Consider the following 15,689-nt stretch of genomic DNA (forward strand, 5'->3'; position numbering starts at 1 on the left):
CTACTGATTTTTAGAGAGTGGAAGGGAGGGGAAGAGACAGAGAGAGACACGTGGATTGGTTGCTTCCCAACTGGGGCCAGGGATCCAGCCTGCAACCAAGGTACATACCCTTGACTGGAATTGAATCTGTGACCCTTCAGTTCCCGGGCTGATGCTGTAATCACAGAACAAACCAGCTAGCCATCCTCCCCCCCAACATCTTTCACTCCACTGGGTAGGGGTGCCCTGAAATCAGAGCAGCAGCAGCAAAAAAAAAAAAAAAAGAGCTTGGAGGCCAGAGGTAGTTTTAATTACTATTGATGCTCAGTTCTTCAGATGAGTAAGAACCACTTGATTGTTACGGAGCCTGACTGCTTCTTTTTTAGCTTTGGAAGCTAATGTTAGGGGCAAAACCACCATGGAAATGTGTTTCAGTGCTTGGGCATCATGGTACAGTTCCTTGCCAAGGTCCAGAGTTGAAAAGAAATCTAGTTTTCCTTTGCCAAAGTCCAGGTTCCCAGCAGCACTTCAAACTGCTTCTGTGTAAGACGGAAAAGGGATAAAGAGGAGATAAACCAGAAGGGAAAAAATCGGAACGTGTTAGCAAACTACCATGCGGAACACTAAACTTTATTCACTTTATTTATATATTTAACAGTTCTAAAGTATTTACTTCTTGCTTTGACAAAAAATGAAAAATATAGGAGCACTGACTGACTCCTCTTTAGGAAAAAGGGGTTATATGTACAGCTACGGAGAGTTACGGCTCCTCCTTTACATACAAAGGAAAATATTAAAAAAGTGCTTCATTGATCAAAAAAGGGCTAAGAGCTGCAAGCATTTATTCACACTGTACATCAGACCCAAGAAACCCGTATCATAACCTCTTGGCACCTGTCACTAAGAAATGCACAATCTTCAGTTAGACTGACTTCTCCCTATCTGCACGGGAAGACCACACAGAGTGTGGAGAACAACACCCTGTTTCACGAAATTCAAACTCCGCAACCTGCTGCCACTGGGAAGTCGGGCTCGTGCTCAGGTGCTCTTGGCTTTGCCTGGATTGGTTGCTTCAGGGATGGCTTCTGGGCCCCATCTTAACCATGTCCAGGCACACACAGGAGCCACCTTCCTGAGACAGAGCTTGTCTTGGAACAGGGAACCGCTTCCAGAAAGCGTCAGAAGAGTTCCCTGGTCTCATCCCCACCACTCACCACAATCCGCCTTGTGACCACTTAGCAGCTTCAGCAGACCCAAGCATGGCCCTACCCACAAAAGGGAGGGCAGGCACAAAGCATGGATGCCAACCAAGATTACAATGCACAAACCTAAACTCTCCACCCCTTCCCCATACCCACCTCCACCACAAATATTCTTGATTTAAGGCTCTTTGGGGACCACATCAAAGCTTACTGAGGGGAGGTGCCCTGAATTGCTTACGGGCTGTGTCACTTCTCTAAGGACTGCAGAGTCACCTAGTGGGCCCTCACTGCCGCCAGCAGCACAGGAGCAGGGCAGGAGGAGGAAGGCTGATTGTATGGGACATGCCCCATTTCCAGAGGCTTCAACTCTAAAAGGCTGATTCTACCCCTTAAGGGGGAGGTCCATGATTTGTTGGTTTTGGGAGTGGGGAATTTTGGGAACCCTGAGTCTGGATCTCCCTGTGCTAGCCAAGGACAAGAGATTGTTTGGGGGACCAGGTGCCTGGGCTCAGGGCAGGCTTTGGCCTTGGCCACAGCAATAGCACTCTGGCCAGTCTGCACTTTTATGCCTGAGAGTGGGAAGCATGGGAAGCACTACACAGCCTGGCGAAGGGAGCCATAGATCAAGCTAAACACAACCCCATGGGGAGAGCACGCTGACCACCCATCTCCAGCCCCTCCCCTCTCACTTGCCTCAGAACAAACACCTTCCTTCCCCCGAAAGCCAATCTCAACTGTCTGTAGGTGGAACTGGCCCCTTGCAGGGGGGAGAGGGCACCCAGGGTAATGCTCTTAGGGGAAGATGCTTCCAGCCAGCTCTGATGTGGCGTGAAGAATGGTCACAAATGTTAACACTGGCTCTTCCCCCTACATTATCTCAGGCCTCCACTCCTGACTCTGACCAGCCTCCTTCCATCCTGAGAAACCAAGCCAACCCTCAGCATCGCCTAACAACAGGCGGCTCTATAGTTACATGGGGCCTGGCAATCTCTGGTATTCCATTAAATTTTTTTTCCTTTTTTTTTTTTTTCCTCAAGACAACCAGGGGAACATGGAAAGGGGAGATTAAAAAAAAAAAAAAACAGGAAAGAAAAATCAATCTACAATCCAGTGGTACATCCCAAATTTCTGTCACTCTGCACAGGTGGTTCCAAGCCCCCATTCCAAAGTGCACGGGCCTCTCGGTCTGCCAGGCTGCGTGGGCCTGTCAGAGGAACAGCAGCTTGGCCTCTGCCTGCCCCAGGTCACGTAGCTTCAGTTTGAAGTGGCAGCAATGGGCTTATCCAGTTCAAGGTCAATGCTGGAGCTCGTGGGATGTAGGCTGCTATAGCAAGACTTGCATACTCGACTGGGTTCAAAGAGCTGCTGGCTGGGAACTGGAACCTTCTGATTACAACAACTGGAGCAGAATACATTCCCACAATTCCTTGAGGTGAGGAGAAGAAACAAAACAAAATTAGTTTTGGTAGCAGATATGGGTGGGGGAACCAACTTCAGAAGACAGGACTTAGTTGTGTGCAATTCAAATGTGCTGGAGACTCCTCTAAGAGTGAACTTTCATTTGTCTAGCCAAGAAAAAGCCAAGCAGAGAGGGGATCCCTACCTATCAGTCACAGCCTCATCACTATGGCTCAAGGTTACCCGGTCGACAGGAGGATGTTGCTCATGAGAGATCTGTGAAAGCAAATGGGCCCAGGGCAGAAGCAGCTGCTACTATGGGTAAGTCCTGGCCCAGGAAAATCCCGTGGCCACACCCACCTGGGCAACAGCCTCTATGTAGCGTGTGATCACAGAGAGGCCAGAGGCCAGTGGAACTCCCACAAGCCCTGCAGATGAGAGAAAACACCCTGCCCAGCTGGGGAGTGAGGAGCCTTGCCCAAAGGACCACTGCCCCAGAGGCTCCCAGGCAGCAACAGCAACATGGAGAATAGATTGCTGCCATCTAGGACTGCTCTGCGCCCAGCATGCAAAGCCAGAGACAAGCAACCAGTGACAGACACATGCTCAGTGTGAAATGACAAGAACACAGATGAACACACATGCCCTTATTAGATAGGTATCAGTCAATTATGGCTCACTTCCCTGCCCCCATGCAACTCCAGGGACTATCCACTCTACCTGAAGGCCTGACTGGTACCCAGGCCTCATGCCTCCCCTCTCCTCCACTTGAAAGCCCACCCAGGGCTGCACACCCACACAAGACACCTCTTCACAGCTAACAGGAAAGGAACTGGCAGAGGATGAGTTTCTGCCCACCTTACAAACCCACTTTTGATGGGCCTTACAGGACAAACCAATCCCAATAAGCCAAGAACAGGAGATTCCAAGGAGCCTAACACAGCTCGCCAAAGATTTGGGGAAAGCAGCAAAGGGAAATTCTTCTTAGCCAACATCACTCACTGTTTTTTCATTTACGTTCCTTAGGATGCAAACCCAGTACTGGTTTAAGGACCAGCTAGGCACAGAGGAGAGAATACTGAATATCTTTTCAGGACAAAAACCACAAAAGGAAAAGTCTAGACACAGGGTAATGGAAGGACAGAAAACTAAAACACACAAAACTTTTTCTAAAATACAGTAAGTACTTCACAACTCTGTTCTGAAAAGCATGTCAGCAAGAACCTGTGGTTACACAGAAATATTACCTCAATCTGTTTCTGAATATTTACATTTATTTAACACACCTGCTAGAGTTCAGCTCAAAAGCCTGACATAAATTTGATCAGTTAAGCTTTTCAATCTGACTTCAGGGGATCCTGACAGACCCTATGTGGAGTCTTCCCTTAAAGTCTTTCATGTTAAAACAATTCTCTGGAAAGACAACCTCTGTTCATTTCTGGTCTCTTTTAAAAAAAAAAGAGCAGTGATGCTGTTTGACTTAGAAGTCATTAGCATTATTCTGGCATCTCAGAGAATGATTGGCCACCCCCAAAAAACTCTAAAAATCCAACAGGTTATCCCACAAGAACTGCTGAAGCACTGCTTCTTGTCACAAGCAAGATGGCCGCGTTGACCTGTGCAGTCAGGAGAGGAGTGCAGGGCTGCAGCCTGACTCGGCCCTAATGGTCTGCTCAGCTGGCTGCTTTGGTTCTCCCAGAAGCCCACCTGCCTGCCTGTGCTCCCAGCCCCAGGTTACATCCCAATGAGTGTGGAGAGGGGGAAATGGCGCGTTAGTGTGAAGTTATTGTAGATATGCAGACATCACAGACAGGTTGTTGCAAATGCTCACCACGTTTGATCAACACGGTCAGTGTCCCTGCAAGGAGGGGAGAAAGAGCTCAGAGGAGAAGCCAACCAAAGACATTTGGGCTTGGGGTGCAGGGTAGGGAGATATATAGTCCTAGAAGTATCATTACTCGACAAAGAGGTGACTCCATTTTTTGTCTGGGATCACTCTGGTGTGTAAGCTATACCATGATTCATATAAACTTCCTATACCAAGAACACTGACCATCCTCTAGTCATCACCCCAGGTGGGGCAAAGCATCAGTAGTAACTCACTACCCAACCAAGAAGGAAGGAAGAAAGCCTAAAGGACTAAGGACTGTCCTCCGCTGTCCAGCTACTATCCCCAGCTACTTTTGCTCACCACTAGCAAAAGGAAACCAAGTTTGGGGTCAGGAAATAGGATAAGAAGTAGGAAAAATGAAGTTCCCTGCCCACAACTGGAAAACTATTGTGCTCATAGCAGCCATGTTGAATGGGAGGCAGTTTTATTTGAGGAATAAGAAATGGTGATTTGAGAGGTGGCTATTGCTCCACCAATCCAGGAAGCAAAACAAAAAGGGACATAATTTGCACATTTCAAAATTCAGTCATGATCATTGTGAACTGGAAGAAAGACACCAAATGCAGTTCTGCAAACACCAATTTCAGAGGCACAAAGCATGAGTTAGAAGTCCTATGGACCAGGGGCCTGTCTTAAGACAGAACACAGCCAGCCAGATGCCTGCATCTCTCATCTACAGGCTCCATGGACCAAATCTCAACCCCACACCCTGGCCCACCACACCCCCAAGTGGCACCTGCAGTGGTGTTTCCTGCTGGCGAGCCAGAAGGCGCTGTCACACGCATAGCAGTGGGCAGCCAGGTGGTCAGGGAGCCAACGGGTCATCTGTAAAACAGATGGGGCCAGATTAGTAACAGGAAATGGGCCATCCAGCTGTTGCCAGCAGAGCCATGCTGGGGGCAGCAAGAGTCACAAAGACCGTACTGTCTCTGGGGGCACCAGACCAGCAGGTCTGATGTCAGCAGTACAAGAAAGGCGTCCAAATCATTTTCCTGGAGGGGACTCCAAACTCCCCTGAGATAAAATGGCAGGCAGCAGCAACTTGGGTCACCATGAGAGCTGGCAAAGCTCCAGTTCATACAGGCAATGAGGAGATAGGGCCAGCTCGTTGAGTCTCCCTGGCTCAATAATTCTAGGCTCCATGGGATCCATGGGGATTCACAGGCGCGGAGATTCACAGAGGCTCAAGGCTAAGAGTGCTATGAGGTGATTCCTTGCCCAGGGGAAGGGTATAGGGATGGGGGTGGAGAAGAACTGCAAAACAGTTGCATGGATGGCACTCAGAACAGGGGCTGAGCCTGTACCTCCGTGTCCTGTTTATCCACCTGCTCCCAGCTGGCTTCAGAGAAAATCTCTGTGCTGCAGCGAGACAAAGAGTTCTGATCCAGATTGCTTTCCGAGTCGGGGATTGAAGTCTGTTGGCAAACAAACACAGCTGAAGAGAATGGACCTGGTCTCCTTCCTGAAGAAGAAGAAAGGGCTTGGAAAAGAGGAGGGAGCACTGGGGACTTTGGGTGGGCCTTGGTGTTAGGGCTGCCGAATCTGTAGGTACAGTACATCAGCCATCAAGAACTGGGTTGAGCAGGTGCAGAGACAGGGTTGAGCTCAGCTGGAAGAGAGATACACAGGTCTAAGGCTGTGTGCAGTGATTCTGGGCCTTGGATTCCAGGAAGTGAGTGGGGCAGAAGTGACCAGGATGGAGTGGGAACTCAGTGTCAGCTGCTCCAGTGGGCCTGACAATCCAACCCTGCCACTTACATCTGTGTGTTGAAACTGAGTGCTTTGGGCCTGTCCTCCTTTCTCTGAAGGACTCTTGGGAAAATGAGAAATCATCATTAGTGTGAAGGAAAAACCGAGAAGTCAGTTTTAATTGAAAGTCATTGATGAGCCCGCCTTTAATGTACGCTGACTGCCTCAGAGCCAGGTTCACACTTGTCCATCAACACCGAGTACTTGAACATTAGCACACCCAGTAAGAGAGAGCCTCCTTGATAATCTCCCCTCAGGTACCCCCACTTGGTTACCAGGCCCCATCATTGCTAACTTCACAGCGCTAGAAATCAATCACTTCTCCATTTCAACTGCCATCACCTGCCACAGAGTAGATATGAATATCCGTTAAAAAAGAACTAAACCTGTGCCCGTACAGCCCAGGTGGGGTGGGTAGGTGGGTGGGTGGTGCTACCAGGATAGGACAAGCACTACAATTTAATAGGAATAGTTGCCATTACCCTACAAATGTCATTCTGCCCAGGAGTTTATGCCCTTAACTATGATCCTCCCTCCAAAGAGTCTTGACTGACCATGTAATGAGTGCTCACTCTCTTCCTTATTCTGACTGCCTAACTAGGACCCCCGTGGAAAGTAAGCAAGGCAGAAAAGAAAGAGGCAGACTGCCATTCGCATGGCTGCCTTTCCAATTCTTTGAGAAATCTGTACAATCACCATGCACCAGTCACAAAGGGTGTCCAGCCTCAGTGTGCCCTGCTTCCTGGGGTGGCTGTGAAGCACAGTATACTCACCACTTCATCCCCAAAGTCCCCATTGAAGCGTAGAGAGCTGGTCAGATACTGGCTCTCCAGGCGACTCCTCAGTTCCTGGACTTGTTTCTTCAAGGTCTCCACTTCCTGTTGGTGGCCTGATTCAATCTGACGTAGGCGCTGTTGGATAGTGTCCGTATACACAGGCATGCCGTCATCGTCCAGGTGGCTGCGAGAAGGCTGGTCAGGGCTGCCAGTTGCAGATGGCCTCCCTGTCTGGCTGTGTAGCCACTTGTGGTGCAAGTTCCTCGAGTGTAAGTGGGCAGAGCTGCAGCTTATAGCAGAGAGCTGGCAGCTCAGTGAGTCCTTGCTCCTACCAGCCTCCCCATTGGCGCAATGCCCGTTGGGGGTGGGGTACTCCTGGAGGGTGCTAAGCCCTGGGGGCTGCTCGGAGGCCTTATTTTCAGTCTCTGGGACACCGTTGCACACAAGTCCCTCTTTACATTCAGCTACAGGCAAGGCACAAGGAGAGCGTGCTGGGCTGTGGGTGCTGCCAGGGGAAGTCCTCTGCACCACAGATCCCGCTTGGGGCCTCTCGGCCAGGCTCTTCTCTGGGGGCCTGGGTTCCACAGCTTGAAGCACGTCCTTGCCACTGAGCCTGCCGCTGTTTACCAGGCAAGGTCTATGAGGAGGCCCACTTTCCGACTTCACTTTATCTTCCATTAACATGTCCAAAGAGCTGTCTATGTTTGGTCCTCTGCCCTCAAATGGGACTTGGGAGAGCAGCGGAGGACTTGACTGTGAGGTACCATAACCAATTTTTTCATCAACTGGGATTGTAGTCATTGCTTCCTCCCTCTCCTCTGCGATATCTCCTATTTGAGGCTGTTCTACAGGGACCTCCAGTACCTCCTCTCCCATGGGGGGCTCCTGGAGAGAGCTGGGAAGAACACTGTGCCCGCCCTGCTGGTCAGGGAGACCCTGTGAGGAGAGAGGAAGGCTGATGCCTGGAGGGCTCCTCAGAACAGCAGGATCCAGTGGTGGTGCTTGATGAAGGACAATGGCTGAGTCCTCAGGGGCCTTCCCCCTGCTTTCCTTTTCTACGAGAGCCTCCTCTGTGCCCTCCTGCATCAGGACGCTCCCCCTCTGGACAGTCTCCTCTGCCCCACTCTCCTCTTTGGTGGCCTCTTGCAAAATGTTCTCCATCTGCCCCTCAGCCACTCCAGCTGCAACAGATAGTTCTGCGCCTCCCAGCACTTTGGTTGGCTTGCCCAGGCTGTCGGGATCAAGAGGCTCCTCTCCAGGACCAGCCAGGCTGCTTAACTCCAGGGAGCGCCTGTGCTGGTGCTCCTGCCACTTCTCATTCAGGCTTGGGTCGCTACTGCGCCGGCTGGCTAGAGGCACCGTGTTGTCGCAGGCTGTGGTCAGATTGTCAAATGATCTAGTCTTTGGTAGCCTAAAACAAAGGAATGTGGGTGAGATGAGACTCTGAGGCTGCTCAGATGGAAAGTAGGAAACAACAGATTTTAACAGGTTGTCATTTCACAATTGGGTCCATTATAACTACTCAAGGAGCTATGGCCTCTCTGAAGTGAGGCTCAGACTGCTAGAAAGGCAAAGCTCCAGGACCAAGCCTTCCTTGAGTCTGCAGACTCCCTCCTGCACACCCTCTACCCCATGCCCAAAATATACAAATAAGCTAGTAGCAAATGCTACTTTAAGAAGTCGTCCTTGTGCTCGCTTTGGCAGCACATATACTAAAATTGGAACGATACAGAGATTAGCATGGCCCCTGCACAAGGATGACACGCAAATTCGTGAAGCGTTCCATATTTTAAAAAAAAGAAAAAAGTCGTCCTTTATGATACTGTTTCTCAACTACTGGCAAAGGAAAGTGAGTGCTAATTTCCTGATATCTCTCATTTTAAATTTATTATTTATCAGTCTGAATTCAATAAAGTTAATTCAGTGGCTGAAACTCAGGCCAGAGGGTCACAAGGAATCCAGAGGATTTACAACATCACTAAAAACTGCTCAGTGCCTGCAGCAGAGTGATGTAGTGGCAGGGCCCAATGAGGCTCTTAAATATAGCTAGTGGCCCAGAACCCTTATACCTTTCCTGAGGAAACTTCAGAGATCTAAGAAAACGTGTGGAGCCAGCCAATGTCAGGATCTCTGACCAACCCTGGGTATCCTAACAGGAATACACCACACAAGACTTAAGGCCTTGGCATCAACTCTGTGCTCACCGGCTCAGGAGTGGATCATCAGGGCTGTTGCCAGGGGCTGGGTATGGTGCACAGCTGTCATCCACAGGGGTGGACGGGGATGGGCAGGGCAGGTACACTGCACTCCACAGCATCAGGTTACGCACATGGCACACAGGGTACAGCACCTGAAGAGAGAGTAGAGGACGCAGGTTTCAACAAGTCCTTTAGAGATGTCTAGAAATAAAGGTCAAGAACAAGCACCATGCTTGAACAACCAGCAGTTTTTGGCAAATCTCCAAAGGAAGTTAGCATCAGTGGATACAAGTCTATTTCCCAAGAGGGCCGATATAAGATTAGAGTTTTGGCAACATTTTTCACCTGAGAGGCTCCTGTAAGCATGAACACTTGAAGTGGTCTTTTTAAAATCCATTTCTCAGGTCACCTTTACTGAAAGACTGACTCATCAGCTTAATTGGTTGCTTTTTCTACATAAGCGAGTCATTTCACTACATGGTGACCGTTCTCTGGTACAAAAACTTGGCTTCAGAAGACACTGACCTATTTTATAGGATCATTTTAATTAATCATGTGAAAAGGAGGGAAATTTCTTCCTGTATTGTTACTTCCCCAACAGGCACAGTGAAGGAGAGAAGCAGTTACGTCAAATCTTTCCTCTCTACTTAAATGTGGTGAAAAGCACAATAATAGTCCAGCAAAGCAATAAAAACTCTGACTAGCCTTTAAGATGCATTCTGACAAAAGACACATTACCGTATATCAGCACACTGATGTGAGTGCCTCCTTTTCTCTGCTTAACAGAAGGTGTTCCTTTGAGGAACAAAGTCTTAGAGGGCCTGCCAGTTCTCCATGTAAGCACAGAAATAAAGACACGCATGCTAACGTCACACAGTTTCTGCTCTCTGGAACAGACGCTGCTGTGGATATCACCACCGGATGACACTGTAAGGGTGCTGGGGGACAGGTGGCAGCTCCTTCTGAGCTACCAGGGGCACCCAGGGACAACTCAGGAAAGATTCATGTTTACAGTGGCAGAGATGTATATGAAATCAGACCACCCTGAATAAAATGTCAGAAGCAGGTCAGAGCATCACTAGAAAACAGGTCTTTCTCTCAGGACAAAGTGATAGGAAAAACATGAACCAACCCATCCAGAGACCGCAGAGATGCCTTTGAGAAAACAGTTACTACTCAAAAAGGCTCTTAAATGTCCCCACCAATAAATTCCTTCTGCTGATCAGAGAGGAAAGACTGAAGGATACATACGGCTTCTGACTGAGAGGAATACAGTAGGTTTTTGAAAGCCTTGTTGCCTGCCCGAAGCAGCGACCACACGGAGCATGTCCGTTCCTGAGTATGCTTTTCCCCTCTCTCCTTGGCGTTGTTGCACAGGAATGTTCCAAAGAGGCAGGAATAGGTATGTTGCACCAGTTTCACCTATGGGAGTCCAATGAGGCAAAATCAAGCAATAGGGTACATATTCTCTGGGGAAAGTTCTTCCCAGTCATCCTTGAGAGCACTTCCGTTCACACTCGGTAAGAATGGGAGAAGCAAGTAAAATCACGCAATAGCCACCTCCTAACAGCACCAATTTCAGAGTGCCAACCCCAACCACCATGACTCCTAAATCAAAAGAGCAAAGACAGATAATTGGCATACCCACTCCTCTTGCCTCCCCGACAGTCTCTGAGGTCCTAAGTTAACAGTCACTCTCAAGAGTGACAGAGCATATAAACTGCATACAGGAGCAGGTTAGTGTGCAACCCAAGTCTGAACTGGGAGCACACTTCTAAATGGCTTTTCATTCAACAAGTGGTTACTGAGCATCTCACATACTCCAGACGTTTCTATAGGGCTGATATACATCAACTAGAGGCCTGGTGCACGAATTTGTGCACCAGTGGGGTCCCTTGGCCTGGCCTGCGAGATTGGGCCGAAACTGGCTCTCCAACATTCCCCCAGGGGTCCTGGATTGCAAGAGGGCACAGGCCAGGCCGAGGGACCCCACCGGTGCACGATCGGGGCCGGGGAAGGATGCAGGAAGTTGGCCAGCTTGGGAGGTAACATGGGAGGGCTCCAGGGCGTGTCTGGCCTGTCTCACTCAGTCCCCATTGGCCGGACCCCAGCAGCAAGCTAACCTACTGGTCGGAGCATCTGCTCCCTGGTGGTCAGTGCACGTCATAGCATTAGCATATTACGCTTTGATTGGTTGAACAGCCAACTGGACAACCGGACACTTAGCATATTAGGCTTTTATTATATAGGATAATCAAGTAGCTCTCCTACACTGAGGGAAAGAGGAATGACCAGTGGTATGGACAACAATAAGGTAGAGTAAGAGGGGCAGGGCAGGGTGGGACAGCCTCCCTGGCCCAAGACTTGACAGAATGAAGAGAGGTCATGTGGGTGTCTGGAAGGGAAATGCTCAGCAGAGGTGACAGCAAGCACAATGGTCTTAAGGTGAGTGTATGCCTGTGATTTCTGAGGAACAGATGGAGGCCAGAATGACCAAAGGACACTGCATAAGAAGAACGGCAGGAAATGAAGCTACACAGATAACCTCTGAGGGAGACCTGCAGGCCATCATTAAGGACTTTGACTTTTACTCTGTAAAATGGAAAGTTGGAGGTTTTTCAGCAGAGGAGTAACATGGTCTATATTATGCTTTAGAAGGATCCCTTTGGCTGCTGGATTAACTCTCTTAAATTGGGGCAGGAGGTGATGGTTTAGACGAGTGTGGAAACAGTGGAGACAGCAGTAAATCAGGTTTTAGGTGTATTTTGAAAGCAGAGCTGCAGAATCTGCTGACAGACTAAATCTGGAATGTAAAAGAAAGAGAGGAAATACAGATAGAGAAGCGGCCTACAGGCTGGGCCTGGGGCATTCCAAAATTCAGAACGGGGCAGATAAAGAGCAACTGGCAAAGGAGGCAGAAAGGACCAGCCAGTGAGATAGAGGAGAACTAAGATACAGTGCATGCTGGAAGTCATTTGTTTCAAGTGTTTCAAGAAAGAAGTGATTAAACTGCCAAATACTAATGGATCAAAGATGAAGACAGTCAAATGGTACAAACTTCCAGTTATAAAATAAGTTATGGAGATGTAATATACAGCATGGTGACTATAATTAATTAATACTGAATTGCATATTTAGAAGTTGAAAAGTTCTTGTTACAAAAAAATAACTATGGTGATGGATGTCAACTAGAATTATTGTGGTGCTCATTTCACAATATACACAACTATCAAATCATTATGTTGTTTACCTGAAACTAATTATGTTACACATCAATTACTCCTCAATTTAAAAGAGATGAATGTACACAGACTGATAGAATTTTAAATAAATGGGAATTAAGTATTTTAAAAGATGAAGACTTAGAGCTTATCACTAGATTAGCAACATGAAGGTCACTAGGCACCTTAACCAGAGTGGCCCTGATAAATTAGTGGGGTGAACACCTGATTGGAATAGGTTTAAGAGAAAATGGAAAAATAAGATTTTGAGATAGTAAATGTAGAAGACTTGAGCTCTACTGTGAGGAAATGAAATAGCTAGAGGGGGCTGCAGGACTAAGAAAAGTGTGATGAGATGAGAGCCACTACACTTTAAACCAACTCCAAAACTATACAAACCTAGTACACCTAGAGTCAAAGAATAAACACTTGTTTTTTACTGTTGTTTTAATTTTTAAAATGGGAGAAAGAATGACTCCTCTTAAATTCTAAAAAGGATACACAGATTCAAGTGAAAATGGCCCACTACCATTTGTATTGATACCCCACGAATTTAGAAAGTCCCCAAAATGAAGAACCACATGCCCAAACTCACAAGGAATGCTTCATTGAACTCAAAAGAGCAAGGAAATTGCCTCTGAAGCTGATGAACACAGTCAAGCCACTGCAGAAACACTGGGCAACGCTCGTTGAGATCATCAGAGTTCTCCCCGTGACCACACCGATCAGCAAACTTGTGACCAAAATCCAGCCACTCCATCTCCACGAGGACCTGGAAACCCTGCAGGGAAGCACACAAGAAAGACCATTTGTGCTTGTCTGTCCAGATTATGACAGTCCTGGGCCTGGTGTCACTAGCAGTGAACCCTTTAACAGCCTCCCAACTAAGCCCATCAGAAGCAGCCCTGGATCCAGCCTTGAGGCTGAAGGCTGCATCCCTGATAAGATATATTTAAGCCAATTTCCCCATTCCCTCAACTTTGTTCAATAATCATCAAAAGGGTACTAAGCCTTTCTTGAGTTAATGTATATTTTTAGCCTCTTTCACTCACTATATGAAAGTCACTATTTTTTTAAATATATTTTTTATTGATTTTTTACAGAGAGGAAGCGAGAGGGATAGAGAGTTAGAAACATCCATGAGAGAGAAACATGGATCAGCTGCCTCCTGCACACCCGCTACTGGGGATGTGCCTGCAACCAAGGTACATGCCCTTGACCGGAATCGAACCAGGGACCCTTCAGTCCACAGGCCGATGCTCTAGCCACTGAGCCAAACTGGTCAGGGCTGAAAGTCACTATTTTCGCCCTAACTGGTTTGGCTCAGTGGATAGAGCGTCAGTCTGCAGACTGAAGGGTCCCGGGTTCGATTCTGGTCAAGGGCACATGCCCAGGTTGAGGGCTTGATCCCCAGTAGGGACGTGCAGAAGGCAGCTGATCAATGATTCTCTCTCATCATTGATGTTTCTATCTCTCTCCCCCTTCCTCTCTGAAATCAATAAAAATATATTTTTTAAAAAGTCACTATTTTCCCCTAAATTTCTTATTTACTTTTTAATTTCTGTCTTTCCTATTATACCTACAAAGAAAGTAATGTTTGTAAAATCTTTCCTAACCTCTGATTTACATATATTTTAGGGTACATTTATGGTTTTTCTTATATCTTTAAGCCATCAGCAGGTTATTTCAGAGTAGAGCTCTTTCTCCATAGAATACTGTGGTAATATTTATGACATAGTATACCAAGATCCTTCTATAGAAGCCCCATTTTCGTGGAGCAGGGAAAACTTTTCCAAGTAGGTAGACTACAAAGGAAAATATGCTATATTCTCAATACTTTATTATCGAAATCTGTGCAATTTAAGAGGCAAAAACTGTGGTAGGCACCACTACAATTTAGCTCAAGGTAAAAGAGCAATGATTTAAAACAAGAAAATTTCACTTTCATTAGACCTATCCACACAACCAAAACTGATCATAAAACCCTCTAATGTGCCCCCACTCACCCTGAAGTACCAAGTCCTACTCCTTGGATGCACCCACCTCTATGGTTCGGTAATAAGGGTCCAGCAAGAGCTTAGCCAATGCCACAATCTGGGGGGTGCGGTCCCAGCCATCTGAGCAGTGCACTAGCACTGGTCGCTGATCACGATCCACAGCATGCACTACCAAAAGTGCCGACTTCAAAAGCACAGACAGGTGATGGAGCCATTTTGTACTTTCAAGAGCTGAGAGCCAACTAGAAAGATAAAAACAGAAGGGGATAAGGGAATGCTGACTCTTCTGGTTACATCACTATGTCATGCCAAATACCCATCAAATTAAACAGCAATTCCCAAAGACTTTCCCTTCAAATAAACATTGCCAGAGCAAACAGAAAACCTGTCTCTGTGTCTTTATAAAACATGTACAAAGATGATGCCCAAACCCTACTATGCAATAGAGCAGCGGTCGCCGACCTTTCGGACCTCACGGACCACCGGCTGGCAACCGCTGCAATAGAGGAGAGCCTTAGAAATAGGGCAGCCATCAATAGGACCACCTGTTGTTTCAAAAATCTTATGGCTAATTTCCCATAAAATTAATATTTAATATTTTTCAGTCTGTGATAGGTATATACCCAGTTTAAAAAAACATAATTCTGGAATCTTCTCTTGAAGAAAATGCAGCCACTTCTGAGATGTAAAACAGAAGATATTTAGATATTTATATTTAATGATCAGCAACTTTATCCAACAAGTTTTCAAAAAAAAAGTACAGGAAGTTCGTTTAACAGAGACTGGATTCAGCCGGGACCCACAAGACCCTTTTTTCAAAAGGCCTTTAGGAAGCATCAGATCACAAGCATTGCCCCTTGAGAGTAATCACAAGCTGATCACACTTGTCTTTTAACTGTTGACAGTTTGTTTCTTGTCATGAATTCCACCCTCCCTTTCCCCCACCCCCAAAAGCTCTCTGATTTCTCCAAAATGTAATCAGATTTGTATTAAGCCAACAGTGTAGCCCTTCAAACACCGAGTCAGAGGAGGGAATAAGTACTTCTGCTAGGGGTCTCTGAGAGGGCTGTTGCCAAGATTACTATAAACAACTATTAAACCTCGGGAATGAGTGTGACTTTTTGGAATAATCCAAGGCGGGGAGGTAAATAGACTACAGAATGTAGTGCATAAGCTTTGATTTCACATGGATTAGCTTGGTCTACCAATCAGACCCTAGATCCTCAGAGGGCGGACACTGTATCTCAGGCATAGCTGAAAATCATGGGTAAAAAAATG

The 15,689-nt window shown here is 47.1% G+C and overlaps 1 protein-coding gene and 1 non-coding gene across 11 annotated transcripts in view; one reads left to right on the forward strand and one right to left on the reverse strand.

The window, feature by feature from the left end:
- Positions 1-588: 588 nt before the first annotated feature.
- Positions 589-15,689, reverse strand: part of MTMR3 (myotubularin related protein 3) — a 66,703-nt gene continuing 51,602 nt past the window's right edge. For 2 of the 10 annotated variants that reach the window (XM_023762950.1, XM_023762951.1), the window contains exons 13-22: positions 14,458-14,653; positions 13,010-13,195; positions 10,445-10,615; positions 9,200-9,345; positions 6,993-8,406; positions 6,229-6,282; positions 5,775-5,885; positions 5,207-5,295; positions 4,411-4,437; positions 589-2,607 (exon numbers count right to left, since the gene is read on the reverse strand). In XM_023762950.1, coding sequence (XP_023618718.1) covers positions 2,436-2,607; positions 4,411-4,437; positions 5,207-5,295; positions 5,775-5,885; positions 6,229-6,282; positions 6,993-8,406; positions 9,200-9,345; positions 10,445-10,615; positions 13,010-13,195; positions 14,458-14,653 — 2,566 coding nt within the window. In that variant the 3' untranslated portion in view covers positions 589-2,435. Of the gene's footprint in view, positions 2,608-4,410; positions 4,438-5,206; positions 5,296-5,774; positions 6,080-6,228; positions 6,283-6,992; positions 8,407-9,199; positions 9,346-10,444; positions 10,616-13,009; positions 13,196-14,457; positions 14,654-15,689 lie in introns of those variants that run through there. The other 8 variants (XM_023762953.1, XM_023762952.1, XM_023762956.1 and 5 more) reach the window with 8 other exon arrangements.
- Positions 8,684-8,787, forward strand: LOC111828037. Its single transcript, XR_002831793.1, has one exon. It is a non-coding gene; the product is annotated as a U6 spliceosomal RNA (small nuclear RNA).

Source organism: Myotis lucifugus, unplaced genomic scaffold (genome assembly GCF_000147115.1).
Source record: "Myotis lucifugus unplaced genomic scaffold, Myoluc2.0 scaffold_269, whole genome shotgun sequence".
Lineage (NCBI taxonomy): Eukaryota > Metazoa > Chordata > Mammalia > Chiroptera > Vespertilionidae > Myotis > Myotis lucifugus.